This window comes from Euprymna scolopes, chromosome 43 (assembly GCF_053919585.1).
Source record: "Euprymna scolopes isolate OS-2025 chromosome 43, ASM5391958v1, whole genome shotgun sequence".
Lineage (NCBI taxonomy): Eukaryota > Metazoa > Mollusca > Cephalopoda > Sepiida > Sepiolidae > Euprymna > Euprymna scolopes.
Genome location: NC_136524.1, coordinates 14347394 through 14366992, shown reverse-complemented (window position 1 = coordinate 14366992; position 19599 = coordinate 14347394). Strand labels below are relative to the sequence as shown.

The following is a 19599-nucleotide window of genomic DNA, read 5'->3' as shown; positions in this document are numbered from 1 at the left end:
CCTCTGCTTAGTGCTACATATAACTGCCCGTGCTGAAATACCGTCATCTCTAAGTGAATCAAAACATTGTCCATTGTTTGCCCTTGTGCTTTATGAATAGTCATGGCAAAACATGACTGAACTGGGAATTGCATGCGTTGTAGTGGTATTCCGTCATTTTCTGATAATATGAATTTCACTCTTGGAATGAGGACTATTTCATCTTTAAATGCAGATGTAATAATTTTGCCTACTAATAAATTTTTATGCAACTCCTCAATTATCAATCGTGTACCGTTGCACAGACGTGGAGGATCCAAGTTTCTCATCATCATAATAGGAGACCCTTTTTTTCAGCTCCAGTTTATGAGGCGGTAAGCCTAACATCTCCAAAGAGTCGAGGAACTCTATAGGGAAATGAGTTGCGTTTGTGCCATCACATACAGAATTGAATGAACAATACTCCTTCATGTTTCCAGGGGAACGTCTGATGCAGATGGAATTGATGTTTCTAACAGATTCATTCACTGGCGCTAAAACACAATTTTTAGAAAAGAGTTCAGCAGAATTCTCAAATGAAGGATATATGAAATCAATGCTGTCTTCGATTCTCCTAAAAGGTAAAACCATATCTTTGGGGAGTTTGATTTCGCCGTTGTTATTCTTCTGGAGTTTATCTTCTCCAACATCTATTAAAAATAGTGAATACATAAGTCCATCTTCATCAACACGCATGTTATTTTTCAAATCAAATTTCCTGAACTTGCGCCACAAGTAGGATTTTTTTATGCAAGCATTTTCAACATCTGCATCATTGCCTCTTTTCATTACAAGGAAGAGTTGCCGGAAGTCCCCACTGCAGACGGTTAAAATCCCTCCAAAAGAGCATTATTTTTGCAAACATCCTGCAGAGTTCGATCCACTGCTTCAAAGCTCTCTCTCCTCATCATTGGACACTCGCCCCATACAATAATCTTGGTATTTCTGAGCAAATTTGCAGTGTCTGAATTTCTGGCAATATTACATAGATCATTATCTTTGATAGTAAGAGGAATTTTGAACCTTGAATGTGATGTTCTCCCTCCAGGCATCAGTGTTGCGGCTATACCAGATGCCACAGAAAAGGCAATATCACCACTGCTTCTCACTTTAGCAAGAATTAGGTTGTTGAGAAAGGTTTTTCCTGTGTCTCCTGGAGTATCTATGAAGATCAATTTTCCAATATCCCTGTTTAAGCAGTCACAAATAAATTCATACACATTCCTTTGTTTAGGATTCAACAAAGGTTCCTTTTCTTCCACAAACTCTCTTTGCTCATCTGTGTTGTATTGCTGTTCAAAGAGGAACTCTCTGTTGTTGACAACGTGATGAACATGTAGGTTTTGTGGTGCTGGTAAGTTGAACTGCTGCAGATTTTTACCAAATGTGTCAAGCTTTTCTTGCAGATATGAGAGGGCTTGATTATAATGCTTTCCATTTATTAATAAGGTATGATCATACAATGTTCTTTGCTCCAGATGATGGAAATCCTCTGACATTGAGTCCTTAAATCTTTCCCAAGATCAATTGGATTGTTGATTTCACAATTCACAAGGAGCACAACAAATAAATCTCTCATGGCTCTGGGAAATCTTGTTCTTTCCACCTCTTCCATCGTGTGCTTCCAGTGAGCATCATCATGCAGCAATCCTTTCTCTCTGCATGCATCTTTGAATGAAGGCAATATTACACCATGGACTGTTTTCAGTTCATCAAATGACACTGGTCCTTTAACATGATGAAGCAGTAACCTCATATAGTACAAGTCGCCACTGTTGGGAGAAACTCTGTATACACGTCCTATGACGTTTGCTTCAGATATGTGAGGATGCAGTTGTACTCTCATTCCTGCTTTTCTTCTTTGCCATCTTTTATTATTCCACACATAGAATCGTGGAATGTCAACATAGTATAGTGTTTTTGCAAAAGGATCACGGACACAAAGATCAAAGAATTCCGTGAGTGTAATCTTGGTCATATTGTTATTGTGTTGGATAGTTTCATTTTCTTGGTACCTGTTGCTGCTCAGGAAGATGTATTTGGAGACGAATCGCAGCAGGTTCTCTATTATGAATGGGAAAGCCAAGAATAGTAGAAACAGCCTCCGATGGACCAATATACCTACCAGTTAAGTACTGTGCCACTTCATTCTCACGGTTTACTCCAAAACAAAGTTGGTCACTGCCCTTCATTGTGTATTTAATGACATATTTTATTAAGTGCACAGAAGAGCATATTTCAACATTTAAGTGACAGTTGAAGATTTTTAGTAACTGCAAATTATGAGGAACAACCCATTAATTTGTAATATTTTGGTGTGGCCTCCCTTCTTTATGTCCATGATGCCCACCCATTTCACGAGATCGGCATCGGTAAACGGGATAAGAATCCTTCTCCACACCTTGTGTGCACACTATAATGCTTAGGATATCTCTTGCTACACCGTCCGTCCTTCCAACATGGTGACTTGTTAGTGCAATATGGGCCATGGATCATACGCTGCAGTACCAACTGGTGACCCTGAAAGTCTTCATTGGGGTTAGAAATCTCAGCTTACACAAATCTGTCATATTCTTGTGGTCTTGGTTTCGAGTTTTCATCCATCCATAATAAACAATGCAAGTGCGGAACTGAGAACATAAGCAATACATTTGCCAAACAGACCTTAGGTACCAGTCAAGTACTTTATGAAATTTTTTTCTCTTTAGGTCAAACACACGAGCTATCAAATCTGGTCTGTCATTGGGTTGTTGATTCAAAAACAAATGCTCCTTTATTTCTGGCCAGTTAGGGTTGAATGTCATGGTGATAAAAAATGTAGCATTTCCATAACGTCGTACATACATCATGGCATCTTAACACCGTTCCATCATGTATCTTAGTCCTCTAACGAATGTTGAAGATAGAATGATTCTCCTTCCAACATTGCTAAAACCATCATCATAATAAATATAAAATCATCATCATCATCATCATCATTTAGTGCATCAACAAAACCTCTGTAGGTGGTACATCTGAGAGTGGATTGGTTCAGTCGAATATAATTCAACCTCTCAGCCTCAATTTTTGCAGCCATATCAACCAAAAACTGTTGCAACAAACGCCCACCTCTTAAGAGTTGATTAAATTCATTTTCATGAACCATAATTCGAATGGCATAGTAACGCATTACAGTTAGTTTTTGTTATTGGTCATTTGCATCTGTTGGTGCCAACCGTCTTCTCCAGATGGAAAGAACAGAACATACTGAAGAGGGTCATACGATCGGTGGAATTCAGATATAGTTTGCAGCTGAGTCTCTGTGTGTAAGAACAATGTGCCATGAGGATGAACGTGGCTCATTATTATTTTGAATGATGATACCCACCTCGTTGGCAACTTGCTTATTGAACCTCATGCTCTTGAGTTGACCTCTTATCAGGATCGATTTCAATTGTTGCATTAGGAAGGTTTTTTATTTCTTCTTTAGCATGCCTCAGTGTCAAGCTGTATTGATTGTGCTGTCTTAGAATGTTTTCTATTAATTTAACAATATTGTGTTGAATGGTAACATTTTGCAATATTTTCAATCTAATTGCAATGCTGTCTTGTGAATCCAAAAAATATATCTGAATGTACTGAGCTTGTTCTTCAGGGTCAGGGATAAGTGATCCAATATAATGATGAACCTGGCTTTGGATCACAACAGAAGGATTCCAACCATTTCTATGACTGATTTCCTTTGCTGCAAAAGAAGTCATTTGAAAAAGACAGTTATATTGTCTTATGCTTTTCCTAAATTCATTAGCAATGGGTTCATCACTGCTGAATAAATGATGGATCTCAGGAGGCAAAGGCTGAAGATTTTGTAACTGAACTTTACCTTTCATACAGCAAAAGTTTGCAGTTTCTCCATGAAAAAAGATGAGCTCTGCAATGGGGACAAATCTTGGTCATGTGGCCAACATCTGCAGAGAGATTTTGCATCAACCTCAAATTGTTTCTCATATTCTGATGATGTAATCGCTCGACTCTTTCTGCTTCTGTTCCTTCACTTCTATTGTATCTCTGCATTTCTCTTTGACTGTTGAGGTGCTGCTCTCTGTGTCCTAATGTTTCTTCAATTCTATTTTGCCTATCTCTTTCTCTCTGACTATTCAGGCGCTGCTCTCTCTCTCTCTCTCTCTCTCTCTCTCTTTCTCTCTCTCTCTCTCTCTCTCTCTCTCTCTTCAAATGTCTCTTCATTTCTGCTTTGCCTATCTCTTTCTCTTTGACTGCTTAGGCGTTCTTCTCGCTCCTCTAGTGTCTCTTCATTTTTAATTCGCAGATGTCTTTCCCTCTGACGGTTGAGGCGCTCTTCTCGATGCTCCTCCATCTCTTCATTTCTATTTCGCCTGCTTCTTTCTCTCTGACTGTTGAGGCGTTCTTCTCGCTGGTCCTCTGTCTCTTCATTTCTATTTCGGCTGTCTCTTTCTCTCTGACTGCTGAGGCACTGTTCTCGTTGGTCCTGTGTCTCTTCATTTCTATTTTTCCTCTGTCTTTCTCTCTGACTTCTTAGACACTGCTGCCTTTCTTCCTGTGTTTCAGCATTTTTTCTTCGCCTGTCCCTTTCTCTTTGTCGTTGGAGGTGGATTTCTCTTTCTTCTTCAGTTTCAGTTCTTCTTCTTTTTGGTCTGCTTGGTCCTGCAGCACAGCTTGGATTTTTATCAGCCACTTGTGATCTTGTAACTTTTAGGCATGATCTGAGGGAAAATACATTATTTCAATTTTCTTCTTCATAAGTAGTAATAGTATTAGTAGTAGGAGAAGTAGTAGAGTGGTAGTAGGGAAAATACATGTCAACCAGTAGTAGTAATAGTAGGATAAGGAAGAGTAGTAGTAGTAGTAGTAGTAGTAGTAGTAGTAGTAAGAGGAGGAAGAGGAGGCATAGTAGTAGTTGTAAAGAGGAGAAGTAATAGTAGTAGCAATATAACCCTTTCTCCCTCGCAGGGGTCGCGCGCGCACGGTGAAAAACGACGCGCACTAACCCTAAGGACGGTTGGCTATATTTTCGCTCCTTCGAGCCTGGGACCCCGCACAAGCATCCGTCTCTCTCCCTCTCTCTACTGAGTCTCTCCGAATTGGACGTTGGTATCTGGCCGTCTAGTGTTGTAACGCCCAATCGGGAATTCTTGGTAATTTCTGTCGTGATCGTCTTCTCGTCGGTGGCCGTCTCTCTCTGTCTGCGACGGCTGGAAAGCCAAGTTTGGTTATGCTGAAATCGAAGGGCAGTCTTCACAAGTATAAATGGAAACAATCAACAACGATGAGGATAGTTTAGGCTGTTCATTTAATGATTCGGTATACATTAAGGCTCGGCTCGTCCCTTATAACTTCGTCAGGCTTGGAATGCAACCCCCCCACAGTGTATTTAAACAAAAACTCTAAGTAGCGGTCTTGTTAATCCTCTTCGTCTCAATTAGAAGAGGCTGGCGGCACGCTTGGCTTCCCAACTCCTCTGTTCGACAGACTGCCCGATTCTCCTCTTTTGTCTATCTCCGCAGTAGTTTTATTAAATGTCATCCTCCCCTTCCTTCTGTAGTCGACCCAATCTCTCTATTCGACGGGTAATCATAATTCTTTCTCTCTCTCTCTCTCTCTCTCTCTCTCTCTCTCTCCTTCCTAACCGACCCCCTCTCGATTCAATTCCGAGAATTAGTTATCTCTCTAGGCAATTAACCAATTTGTTCCCTTAAAATTAGAATGACTAATTCAATTGTTTTCGGATTTGTTCTTTCTCTCTCTCATCACCTCCAACTTGTTGGTTTAAGTGAATCATGTTATCATTTACCCTCGGATCGTCGACTTTACTCGTCGACCCTTCCCAGACCTCCTTGCGTTTTCCTCGCCAACCCGACATCTGGCTTATCTTTAATCTGGCCCTTTTGAACTCCAGATAATTTACTTGTCAACCGATGACAATTCGTTGGTTTCTCACGAGATGGGACTGAGACCTCTCGCCCAGCTACTCCATCCCACTCACCTCAACCTAGGAAGCAAGGTTATCCGGTGTCGCCCGGCTTCGTTACAGCAAGAAGAGGAGGCATAGTAGTAGTAGTAGGGGGAGGAGGAGGAGGAGGCGTAGTAGTAGTAGTAACCTAGTCATATTTTTTCAAAATATATATTCATTTTTTTATGTATTATTTTTCACCCTTATTCCAGAAATCTACAGGGTTGTCATACTGGCCAACACAAATTATTGTACGGTGCTTGCCAGATATGGTATCCGACTTGAAATTATGGTACATGTTATGGTACACTGACTGCTAGTTAATTTTCATAAACAGGTTATTATTAAATTTAGTATTACACTAGACTACCCGTGGTCAGTATGTTATATTAGCTATGGAATTAATGTATGAGCGTGACACTTGTGACTTAAAGAAAATAGTTTTTTTTTGGCATAACAGAAACATTTCTATGAAAGTATATTAAAATGAAAAAAGAATATAGATAGATTTCTATGAGTCGTTCTGTTTATAATTGTTTATTCTTGGAAAAAAATTTACAGCCATTGAATTATAAGTGGTTTGCCATACTTATAGGTAAATGTGCAATGAACAGATACCATAATACTTAAAGTTAAATTCAAATTTTGAAATATCTTTTAATTTAAACGTGAAAAAAAAATATTTAAAAAATTGGGTCGCTGAAAACGTACACAGTAAAACAATATATTGTAAAATAGTAGATTTATTTGTAAGAAAATTGCGTTAAAATAACTTAAACGTAATACGGAAATGAACGATGTCAAAAAAAAGTATTAACAATTGTTTATTTGGATAATTTAAAACGAAAAAAAAAATTAGGCCGCTGAAAACGTACACAGTAAAAAAAAAATGGTGTCAACAGGTCAAAGTTGATTTATTTGTGAGAAAAATGCGACAGTATAGTTGTAATACAGAATAGTTGCAAAACATCCCCTAAGGGGTCAGTATGTTATATTAGCTATGGAATTAATGTATGAGCATGACACTTGTGACGTAAAGAAAATAGTTTTTTGTGACATAACAGAAACATTTCTATGAAAGTATATTAAAATGAAAAAAGAATATAGATAGATTTCTATGAGTCATTCTGTTTATAATTGTTTATTTTTGAAAAAAAAATTACAGCCATTGGATTATAAGTGGTCCTGCATCACAGCTTGGATTTTTATCCGCCACATCTGGTCTTGTAACTTTGCGTTTAGGCATGATTTTTAATGTGGTGAAAAATAGATATGGAAAGAGTTAATTTCGAAACATCGCTAAAAAAAACATCCCCACACCTAGCAAACATAGCTATATTATTAAATTAATCCAAAAAAAACATATGAACTAATACGCCGAATGCGATGGCGAGCAAATTTCTTCCTTAAAATTGAAAACGTAAACAAAAAAGAATCCTATGGTTTTAAAACCCTTAAAAATGCGAAAACAGTAGACCTTTTGATAAACTTTGAAAATGACCTTTTAAACGTAATTAAAAACTTAGAATTCCACAATCAACCTAACAATTTCCAACGGAAACTACACAAAATCGTTAGAAACATAAACAACTCTAATAAAATCTTTGTAAAAGCAGATAAAACTAGAAACTTTTATAAAATAGATAAGCAAGAATATAACAAACTAATCACAGAAAACATTACAAAAAACTAGACACAAACGAATGCGACAACATAGATATAATACATACTGAAAGTAAACAAATTACCGATAAACTAAAAATTAGCGATAAAGTTGGCAAATTGAAACCTAGAGAGTCATACATTCTGCTTAAAGACCACACTTGATAAACCCAACTAAACCAGAAATAGGTAGAATTAGCAAAACAATACTTTCTAGAGTAAACAAACAAATCAAACAAGACATATAAGTAAACCAGTGGGCAAATACTGCCGAAGCAATCACCTGGTTTAAAAATATAGAAAACAAAGATAAATGTACGTTTATACAGTTTGACATCATAGACTTTTATCCCTCAATATCCGAAGAACTTTTTAACATTGCCCTAGAATTTGCCGAGGCATACGCTGATAAATCCTCGAAAGAAATCAACATCATTAAAAAATGTAGAAAATCAGTTCTAATAAATAACAATAACCAATGGATAAAAACTAAAATGAAAACTTCGTTTGATTTGGCGATAGGTGCCAGGGACTCTGCATAGGCATCAGATCTTGTGGGATTATTCATTCTATATACCCTCACAAGCATATTTGATACTACGGATATCGGCCTATAGGGGAAGTCGGGGTAAGTTGAGCCAATTTTCCATTTTGGCTCTTCAGAACCCAAACGACTAATTATTTTGCAAAGATGAGTGTATTATTATAAAATTCTTTTATTTGGGAACATTTTGAAACAAGTTGCAGTTTTCTGCTAGTACACCTAAACCGACCATGTGCTTTACAAAAATGCATATCAAATGGCTCAACTTGCCCCGACCATGGGGCAAGTTGATCCAACCTCTGGGGTAAGTTGTGCCACACAGGGGTAAGTTGTGCCACGCAAAAATGTGTTGCAAATAAAGAAGGAACAAGCCCAAAATTGTTGCTGTGGTTATAAAACAAATTATAATAATGAAGTAGAAATGTTAATTACAGCGAATGAACCAGCACAAAATTTGAAACATATATCTGAAAGTAAGTTAATGAAGAAGTCACAGCTGAAAACGAGCTGGCTAGAACAACGGACAGAACTGCCAACACTATTTGCCTGTGGCAGCTTGTAAACAACATCTTCTGCATTGAAACCCGCTTCGTCCTTTGGGTTTGGAACAAACACAGGCTTGTCCGTTCCTACCTTCCCAGTAACTTTTTGAAGGAAAACACCTTCAAACTTAAAGTCCTCCCCGTTGAGAGTGTCAACCCGGGCAATATAGTTCACAGTTCGTGATTTGCCAGCACATTTGACAACCACAAAGTCACCTTCGATTATTGGGCTATCCGGATCAATATCACCATCACTATCTGATGACACATCATCAAATTCAAAATCTGAATCATCAGTGTCACTTGAACATGGGGTTTTAGATCTCGGGGGACATGACTTTTTCCCACCAGCATTGAACAAACACTGCTTTGTTTTTGTTAATAGGCTCCTCTTTCTATTTTCAGAAAGGGCTATCAGCTTCTGTCGTTCAGGGCTGTCAGTCAAAATCTTTGAGCTGCCTTTTTTGTGACCACTTCTTCTTGCCTTTCTTGGTGCTGCTTTCGGAAATGGCTGAATTACAGATGGTGAAATGTATGGACGATGCATGACATCATGTGAGCTAGATGAAACACAAGATCCAGATGCGGATGGTTGCATAAGATCATCTTCTTGCTGTTTTTGTGGTCGGACATCATCACTGTGCACGGGCAAGACTGCACTGCTCCAGGAACCTCACCTGATGGCCCTGCATCTTCCACAGTAGAATTTGCCTCAAGGCTTTCTGCAGCCACATTTTGCTCACGGTCAGTTGGAAGAGAAGGGGAAAAGTCAATTTCACTAAAGATGTCCCGGTTAAATGGATGAATGCCCGAGGCTTGGAATCCAGCAGCAATGTTCAATGGTGTTATGGCAATCATCTTGGCTTGGTTCACTAGAGCTGGGATTTCATATATTGTTACTGTTTTCCCTGGATTGGATCGTAGCCACCCATTCATGGCTCTGTTGTACGCTGTTTTGAAGAGTCCATACACTGACCGGTCGAGCGGCTGGAGACGATGGGAAGTGTGTGGTGGAATGGTCAGTAAGACAACGCCATGAGATCTTGCTGTGTTCACAACATTCAAAGAAATGTGTGTGTCATGGTTGTCGAGGATTAAGAGGATTTTCTTTCCTGGTGAGCATCTGGTGTGCTTGATGATGTGATTTAAATATTCCACAAACACCTCTTCATTCATCCAGCCACTTCGTGTTGCCCTCCCTATGCACTGTGTTGGTCCACCTCTGATGAAATGATCTCTGTAGTGGACTCTGGGAAAGATGAACAGAGGAGGCACAACTGATCCAATTGCACTCACAGTGTACACCACCATTACCAATTCCCCGCATTCAGCGGAGGTGATTGAACCAACTTGTTTCTTTCCTTTTTCTATGACAACGGCTCCAGGGTTTTGAACGGTGGTGCACCCAATCTCATCAGTGTTGTAAATGTCACTTGGTGAGAACTTGTACTTGTCCATTATCTGACTCAAGTTGTTGAAAAATTTATCAACAACTGGGCGGTTGAAGGCTGTGGCACGCCTAAAAGATGTTGCTTCTGTCACTCTAATTGCCAAGTTCCGGCGCTTCTTGAAGCCTAACCACCAATCATGTCCTGCTTTTTTCTCACGATCCCAACTTGGTGGCAGATTGAGACAGTTTTTTTAGCAAACTCATATGCCAGTGTGCGACATTTTCTCAATGACAAACCATGAAACATGTCTGACAATTGTTTCACGTGGTCAGCCAAATCCCTTTCCATTTCAGGACTAAAAACCAATTGGCATAAGGAAACAGGTGTGTAAGCAGTCCCTGCTGGTTGACTGTCTTGTTTGTCCATGTACCGCTTCAGTGTCATTCGATCCATGTTAAAGTCCTTTGCAGCACTCCTCACACTCTGACCTCCAGTAACAGCGGCAGCAGCCCGTTCCATAACGTATGTAGGACTTTGTCCACGATTTGTCTTTCACTCGTAATGGCGCATGTCTGGTGGGCTTTTTTTCTGTGAAACACACAAAAAAAATGAAGTTAACACAATAAATCCGATAATGATGTAGAATATTACTAGAGTGAACTAGTTGATTCAGTGGAGTTCCTGGCATAAGCCTGGAACATTGAACAATGAATGCCAGAACAGCTGGCATTTGTAGAGAGGCGCCTGCCTCTCCTGGCATGTTTAGCCAATCAGGCGCCTCCAAATGGAATAACCCAGCATTGTAGGCTAGTCCATAATGGTGGAGAGGGGAGGTAAGTGCATTCTTGATTCTACAATGATAATAATAATAATAATGTTAAAAATAATAATGATAATAGTAATAATAAAAATAATTATTATTATTAAAATAACAAAGCGCCTGTACAGCATGCAAATTCCTATCCAAGCACGGCTTACACATCTTAAACATTTACCAGGTAACCCATAGATCTAATTCTTATACAAGTAGAGCATGTAACTTATACAACATGCATTTTGAATTCACTCTATAACAGGCCTACTGATGTGGTTGCGCATTCATCTGTTTCTTGAAAACGTGTAAAAAGACATATGGGGCAAGTTGAGCCAGTGGCACAACTTACCACATTAGCATTGGCTCAACTTACCCCAGTCTGACCTCATTGAATTGTCTGTTCAAATGCATGCATCTCATGTGTGGTGAATGTAAAAATCTTTTACAGGTATGAAGGCAAGTAATTGAACAAACAACTACCACATATTATATCTAATCAAACTATTACTACACACAAGAAACATGCACTCACCTCTGTAACGCTTTATTTTACTTTTTTGGCATGAAATCTGATTTTCTTTTACTGCATCAACCTCCGATATTGGTTCAGCAAAACAAAATGGTGGAGGTTAAAGTCACGTGATCAGTTGTTTATAGATTGCATACATACTTGGATTGGCTTAGTCAATTGTAGTTAAAAGGGGGTGGCTCAACTTACCCCTATGCTCAACTTACCCCGACTTCCCCTATAGAGATGACGGATTAGCTATAATAAAAACTCCAACAAAGTAAAGGGAGATAACTTTAAGAAAATCATACACAAGGAAATGAAAAAATTGGGCCTAAAAGCAGACGTATCCGCTAACATGAAAATAACAAACTTCCTGGACGTCATGTTAAATTTAGATAAAAACACAGATGAACTCTACTTAAAAGATAACGCTACTCTAATATACGTAAACCCTAAGTCCAATCACCCACCATCAATTATAAAACAGATTCCTAACTCGATCGTAAGTAGGCTCAGTAATAACTCAAGCGATGAAAATGCATTTAACAGGTCAACCAATATCTATGAAACAGCCCTAAAAAATAGTGGATACAAAAATATCGATATCAAATATAAACAACAAAACACCAATAACTATAATAAAATTAAAAATAGAAGAAAAAGAACTATAATTTGGTATACGGTCCCATACAATCAAATGTTAAAAACAAAACTTGGCAAGAAATTTCTAGATCTTATCGAAAAACACTTTCCCGCAACAAAACCCTTACACAAAATCTTCAATAAAAATACCTTAAAGTTATCCTACAGTTGTTGCGAAAATTTAGAGATGATAATTAAAGCACATAACAACAAAATATTAAATAAAAACAATGTAAACAACAACAAAATAAACAATAAACACTATGACAAAAATAAAACTAACACCAGCAGAAATAATAATAATAATAATAATAAATAATAATAATAATAATAATAATAATAATAATAATAATAATAATAATAATAATAATAATAATAATAATAATAATAAACCAACCTCGGACAAGAACAACCATACTATAAATGAAAATACTAATAACGAACAAGATAAATGCAACTGTATACACTGCACACTTTGCCCACTTCAAAATAAATGTCTAATCAAAGCGTAGTTTACCAGGCCACAATATTTGCGAAAGAAAACCTGAATAACAAGAAATATTACGTAGGTATGACTTCCTTAGATTTCAAAACTCGATACTATGACCACAAAAGTATATTCAACAACAAAAAAAACACCGTATGAAAACAACACTAGCAAATAAATACTGGGAACTCAAGGAAAGCGGATATTCGCCGGTAGTCGAATGGAAAATAATAAGACAAGCTACCACGTGTAGGGATATAGACGACCCATGTAGATTATGCCTTCATGAAAAATGTGCTATCCTGTACTTTAAAGAATCCCAAAATCTATTAAACTGTAGAAGAGAAATAACAAACAACTGTGTTCACAAGATAAAATTTACTCTAGGATAGCGATACAAAATAGTTTTAGAACTAACAAAAACAATAGAAAATGAACAAATAAATAAATTAAATAAACATGAATATACATAAACGATCACACATATGCGTATATATATGTGTGTGTGTGTGTGTGTATGTGTGTGTGCATATATGTGTGTACACATATATATATTTATATATAAATAACATTAATAAAAAAAATACTAACCTAGATTTAAAACAGATCAAGAAACTAAATATTCAGGCTAAATAGAGCACACACAAAGGAACAGGTCAACCAAAGGTCAAATAGGCCTTTGTCCGATAAATGCATTCTCATTGGCTGATAGGAAGGGCGCGTTGGATACTAGAAAACTGATTGGCTAACTAAAATTTCAATAGAAGATGCTCATATAAAAACGACAAACAACCACAGAATTCGCGCATAAGCCTGAAGAATCCTAGAATGAATGAAACGCGGAATATTCAGTGTAGCTTAATCGCCATATACATTTTATAACTTACCATATATATATATATATATATATATATTATTTTTAAAATATAATTATCCACGGATACATGTTTCGTCGTCTACAGCTCATCAGAGTGGCTGAATCTAGCAAGACTCGAAATCGAGACCCCATGATAAGAAGCCTAAACATCTACCACGCGGCTGCTTCGCCTAACTACTAACTGTATCGCATTTTTATATAGATGTTTTTATTTGTTTTTGTTTGGAAGAAAGATTTTGTATTAGATCCGGGCGTCCTATATTTGAAATATTCGCACCATATTTTCCCGGATTACATTGAAAAATATTTAGTTGCTTCACCGAATCTTTTAAAACAACAAAGCTCTCATTTATTCCATGAAGCCCGAACATTAGCTAACGACCTACTACAGAACTACATCATGACACACAATTTTGTCTTAAATATAAACAAATCAGTTCAAAGATTCAGCACCCGCCATTGTCACAAACTGGATAATAGACTTACAAAATTAATCTCCGACTGCAAATGGAGAGCTATAGGACGCCCGGATCTAATACAAAATCTTTCTACCAAAGTACTCTCAAACACCGAAATTGAAGCCCTTAGTTTCGGACTAAAATTCGCAACTGGCATACATTCAAACATTATCACCAATGCAATTTTGAAGAATTACAAACATGAAGATACGGATTTTCAAAAAGGTTTCATACAGGGTGTTATTTCTGTTGCAGTTACTCCTCCATATGAAACTGTACTTCCTATGTAATAGATGCTTTGAAACACCTAGCTAATAACAAGAACTTGATTATATCACCAGCTGATAAAGGTGGTGGTATAGTATTAATGGAAAAAGATGAATACCTGGAAAAAGTTTCCACATTGTTGGCAGACAACGACACTTGCACCAAAACTGATTTAAAGACGGTAAATCGAAGTATTGAGATTTTCAACCAATCTTATAAAAAAAACTTATAAAAAACAATAAAACTTGGATGTCATACATTGAATACCACCCCAATGTTCCGTCACTATATGGCCTCCCCAAAACTCACAAACCAGATATCCCTATGCGCCCTATAATATCCGGCATCGGTAGTGCAACACACAAAATTGTACGTGCCATATCCAACGTTTTGACTCCACTACTGGGCACTATCAGCACCTCTCACATAAAGAACTCCGGAGATTTACTGAACAAAATAAAAAACATTAATGCATAAAAACAAAACTATACACAGCTTAGATATAACATCATTATATACTAATGTCCCCATTAAGAAAATGCTTGAATTTACTCCTTAAACATTTTTAAAAATCTAACATTAGCTTACCTTTTCCTCCCGACACTCTTATAAAAATCATTAGACTTATAACTAACGTGACTTATTTTCACTTCAATAACAATTTCTATAAACAAAATTTTGGTCTTCCTATTGGTAACCCTCTTACTGGAGTATTAGCTTGCCTTTTCTTAGAATTCCTAGAATCTGGTCCTTTCAAATTCAGATTACCTCCAAACACAGAGTATTTAAGATACATTGACGACATTTTAATTTTTCTTCCTGAAAATACGCGCATAAATATCATTAGAGACAAATTAAACTCAGTCGAACCTTCCATAAAGTTTACCTGTGAAACAGAAAACAATAACTCATTACCTTTTCTTGACATACTTATTATAAAATCCAATAATAAACTATCCTTCAAATTTCACCGCAAAACTACACACAAAAACGATTACAAACATTTCTATTCACACCATAATAATAAAATAAAAACAGGGATGATAATTGGTTTCTTCTTACGCGCTTTCAGAATTTGCAGTCCTGAATATTTGGACGAAGAATTCAAATACCTCACAAACATTTTGAAAACCTTGCAATATCCGACATATTTCATATTGAATGCTAAGAGAAAAGCCACACAAATATTTTCCAGAATAAATAATAATAAAAAATCATACACACCAAACCTTTCTCTTATAAACATACATCTTCTTTTATCTACACACACCAATAATACAATAATCTGTAACACACTAAACAAACTAGAAATTCCTATCGTACAAACCACATCACTAACCATAAGACATATATTAAAAACTACGAAACATCTCCATAAACAAACCAGTTTCCGATGGAGGTATATATACTATTCCTTGCCATAATTGCCATCATAAAGGCTCAGTGAACATAAAAGAGATATAAAAAATAGCAATTCTCTAAGTGCATTATTCTCTCATTCATTGCAGCATAATCACACCTTTGACTTTAAACAGACAAAAGTAGTTAAATTTATTTCAAATAAACCGCGCCGGAGACTTCTTGAATCTGCGCTTATCGCAATTTCAAGCACAATTAAACAACGTGCAGGTTTCTATAACATAGCGCCATTAATAAGTAAACTTTTATTAAAAGAACATTATTTAACTGTAGACACAGGTTAACCTTCTCACACCATTCAAACACCCCCTGTAATAATTAACACATAATCTCAATCAATAAATTACATGAAAAACACTCATTTCATTTTTGTTACAAACCTATATTTGAATTTCAACAGATATATCTTTTTTCCAGTAAGAATATTAACTGCGTTCATATTTTTAAAATTACATTATATGACGTCACTAAAATTTCCCTCTCTTTAACAGCGCCAATCCTCCCCCTCCTTTTTAAATTTCCAACGTCTTTTTCGTTTTTTCTGAAATAGAACTGCATGACACTGTGCATGTGAAACATTTTCAAATATTTTGTACTGGTATTTTTTGTTTCTTAATCTCATTCATCCAGACGAAGTCTCGAAATAAAGACGAAACGTTGATAAACATATAATACGATTTGTTCCTTTTTATTTCTCTCTCTCTCTCTCTCTCTCTCTCTCTCTATATATATATATATATATATATATATATATATATATATATATATATATATATATATATATATTCAGGCCTTAGCATAAACCTAGGACTACTCAATGACTACAATTTCTATAGCAACAAAGATTTTCTATAGACATTTTCCTTAGGACTGAAATGCACGGTGAGAAAGGGTAAACCTTTTTTTTTCCCTCTCTTGCTAACTCTTTCCGAAACCTCCACATTTTCCCTAATTTTTTCCTTCTTTATACTGTCGTGCCCATTGGTTTATGTATGTGTATGTGTGTGCGTATTATTTACGCATATATGTATGCATTTATGAGAGTGTATGTGTATATGTACATGAACGTGTATGTACAGGTCTGTATATGTGTATATATGTATGTGTATGCATGTATGTATGTATGTGTATGTATGTATTTATGAGAGTGTATGTGTATATGTACATGAACGTGTATGTACAGGTCTGTATATGTGTATATATGTATGTGTATGCATGTATATATATATATGTATGTGTATGCATGTATATATGTGTATATATGTATGTATGTATGTATGTATGTATGTATATGTGGATATATGTGTATGTGTGTGCATGTATGTGTGTTTTTTCAAAACACATTTTCTAAAAGTTAATTTTCTCCATATTACCGTATATGTATACATATGTATTTCTCGCACACCTATATCTCTTTTCTCGTCCCTCTCTTCCTCTCTCCCTCTCTCTCCCTACATTCGCTTATGTAGACTTGTATATATACGTATAGTAGTCTCTACGTGTAAATATATGCGCAAACATTTATGTATGTGAATGTGTATTTGTTAGTATATCTATAATATAAAGCTGTGTGTGTATGCGACACATGCATATATATATATATATATATATATATATATATACATAGATACATGCATATATATATATACATAGATACATGCATATATATATATACATAGATACATGCATATATATATACATAGATACATGCATATATATATACATAGATACATGCATATATATATACACATAGATACATACATATATATATATACATAGATACATACATATATATATATACATATAGAGAAAATAAAAAAGGAACAAACCGTATTATGTGTTCACCAACGTTTCGTCTTTATTTTGAGACTTCCTCTGGGTGAATGAGATTAAGAAACCAAAAAATATACTAGTACAAAATATTTGAAAAAGTTTCACGTGCACAGTGTGACGCAGTTCTATTTAATTCATAGTTTTAAAATTAAATTAACGACTATATGACGTCACTAAAATTTCCTTCTCTTTAACAGCGCCAGCCCCCCTTCCTTTTTGAATTTCCAACATCAATTTTTCCGTTTCTCTTAAATAGAACTGCGTCACACTGTGCACGTGAAACTTTTTCAAATATTTTGTACTGGTATATTTTTTGGTTTCTTAATCTCATTCACCCAGAGGAAGTCTCGAAATAAAGACGAAACGTTGGTGAACACATAATACGGTTTGTTCCTTTTTTATTTTCTCTATTTTGTCGGAATACTATTTCCATTATTTTCATCATATATACATATATATATATACATATACATATACATATATATATACATATACATATATATATACATATACATATACATACGTATATATATACATAGATACATGCATATATATATACATATATATATACATACATATATATATACATAGATACATGCATATATATACATAGATACATGCATATATATATACATATATATATACATACATATGTATATACATACATATATATATGCATGTATCTATGTATATATTCATGTATCTATGTATATATATATATATGTATGTATATATATATGCATGTATATATATATGTTTATATATATATATGCATGTATCTATGTATATATATTTATGTATGTATATATATATGTATGTATATATATATATGTATGTACATATATATATGTATGTATATATATATATGTATGCATATATATACATATATATATATATATACATACATATATATATACATACATATATATATACATACATAAATATATATACATAGATACATGCATATATATATACATAGATACATGCATATATATAAACATATATATATATACATACATATATACATACATATATATATACATGTGTGTGTGTGTGTGTGTGTGTGTGTGTGTGTGTGTGTGTGTGGTCACGAATAGGCTCCTATATGGTTGACTATTTTAAAAAACTGATTACATATAATGATAGAAAATGTATTGAGATGGGGTCTGCGTTCGCGCCTGGTCCACAAAGTATGGAAATAAAAAATTTAAAAATTAAAAAAAACGTTTACAAGTGTTTTTGATATAGATGTACATAAGAATACTTTGATAAGTATGTTTTAACTTAAATAGGGATGGTATAATAAAATTGTGGGGTCTGCGTTCGCGCCTGGCCTCCAGAGAATGGAAATCGGCACAAACTTTAATAAAGACTTTTCATATCTATATGCGTAAGTATACTTTGATAATTATGTTTCAGTTTGAAGAAATATGGTATAATAAAATTATGGGGTGTTCGTTCGCACCTGACCTCCATAGAATGGAAATATGTCCCAAAGTTTAACAAGGTTTTTTTTTAATATAGATCCACAAAATATTGTGATAAGTGTTTCAGTGTGAACAAGTATGGTATAATAAATTATGGGGTTTATCTATTTTATTTTTACTTTCATCATATTTTGCTTTGGTTTTGATATCCCCAAATTCAACCCAAATTTACAACCCTTCCTTTTCATAACCTATCATACTTTTACAAATTAGAGTCCATTTTCTGTAGGCTGTTTTTGAACCCAGTCAACGACGAGTACTTTTGCTAGTATATATATATATATATATATATATATATATATATATATATATATGTGTGTGTGTGTGTGTGTGTGTGTGTGTGTGTGTGTGTATATATATATATATATATATATGCATGCGTTTGTGTGTGTATATATTCATATATATGCATACATTTGTACATGTGAGTATTTGTGTGTATAGTATGTGTATGTATGGGCTATAGAGGTTTATCAGGTTTGTGTCTACCTCTCTGACTCCATAGAAATAAATTTTAAAAAAAAAACATATTTTAAGGGTGAATAAAAAATGACAACTTTATTTACTATTTGGGAGGTATATAGAGGAGGTTCGTTTTGTGGCAGAAAAGAATGTTCGTGAAATGTGTGTGAGAAAATCAACAGAAAGAATGTTCATTGGGTTATACTTATCCATTTAG

General features: G+C 35.3%; 2 protein-coding genes across 2 annotated transcripts; both read right to left on the bottom strand.

The window, feature by feature from the left end:
• Positions 1-255: 255 nt before the first annotated feature.
• Positions 256-807, bottom strand: LOC145268392 (uncharacterized). The gene has a single exon (XM_080123949.1). The coding sequence runs from the start codon at positions 805-807 to the stop codon at positions 256-258; it is 552 nt and encodes a 183-aa protein (XP_079980075.1).
• Positions 808-1459: 652 nt separating this feature from the next.
• Positions 1460-1996, bottom strand: LOC145268391 (uncharacterized). Its single transcript, XM_080123948.1, has one exon. The coding sequence runs from the start codon at positions 1994-1996 to the stop codon at positions 1460-1462; it is 537 nt and encodes a 178-aa protein (XP_079980074.1).
• Between the last annotated feature and the right edge of the window lie 17603 nt (positions 1997-19599).

Bases quoted from the DNA above. Each gene is read 5' to 3' on its own strand.
- LOC145268392 (XM_080123949.1), bottom strand. From the start codon at position 807: ATGAAAAGAGGCAATGATGCAGATGTTGAAAATGCTTGCATAAAAAAA.
- LOC145268391 (XM_080123948.1), bottom strand. From the start codon at position 1,996: ATGACCAAGATTACACTCACGGAATTCTTTGATCTTTGTGTCCGTGAT.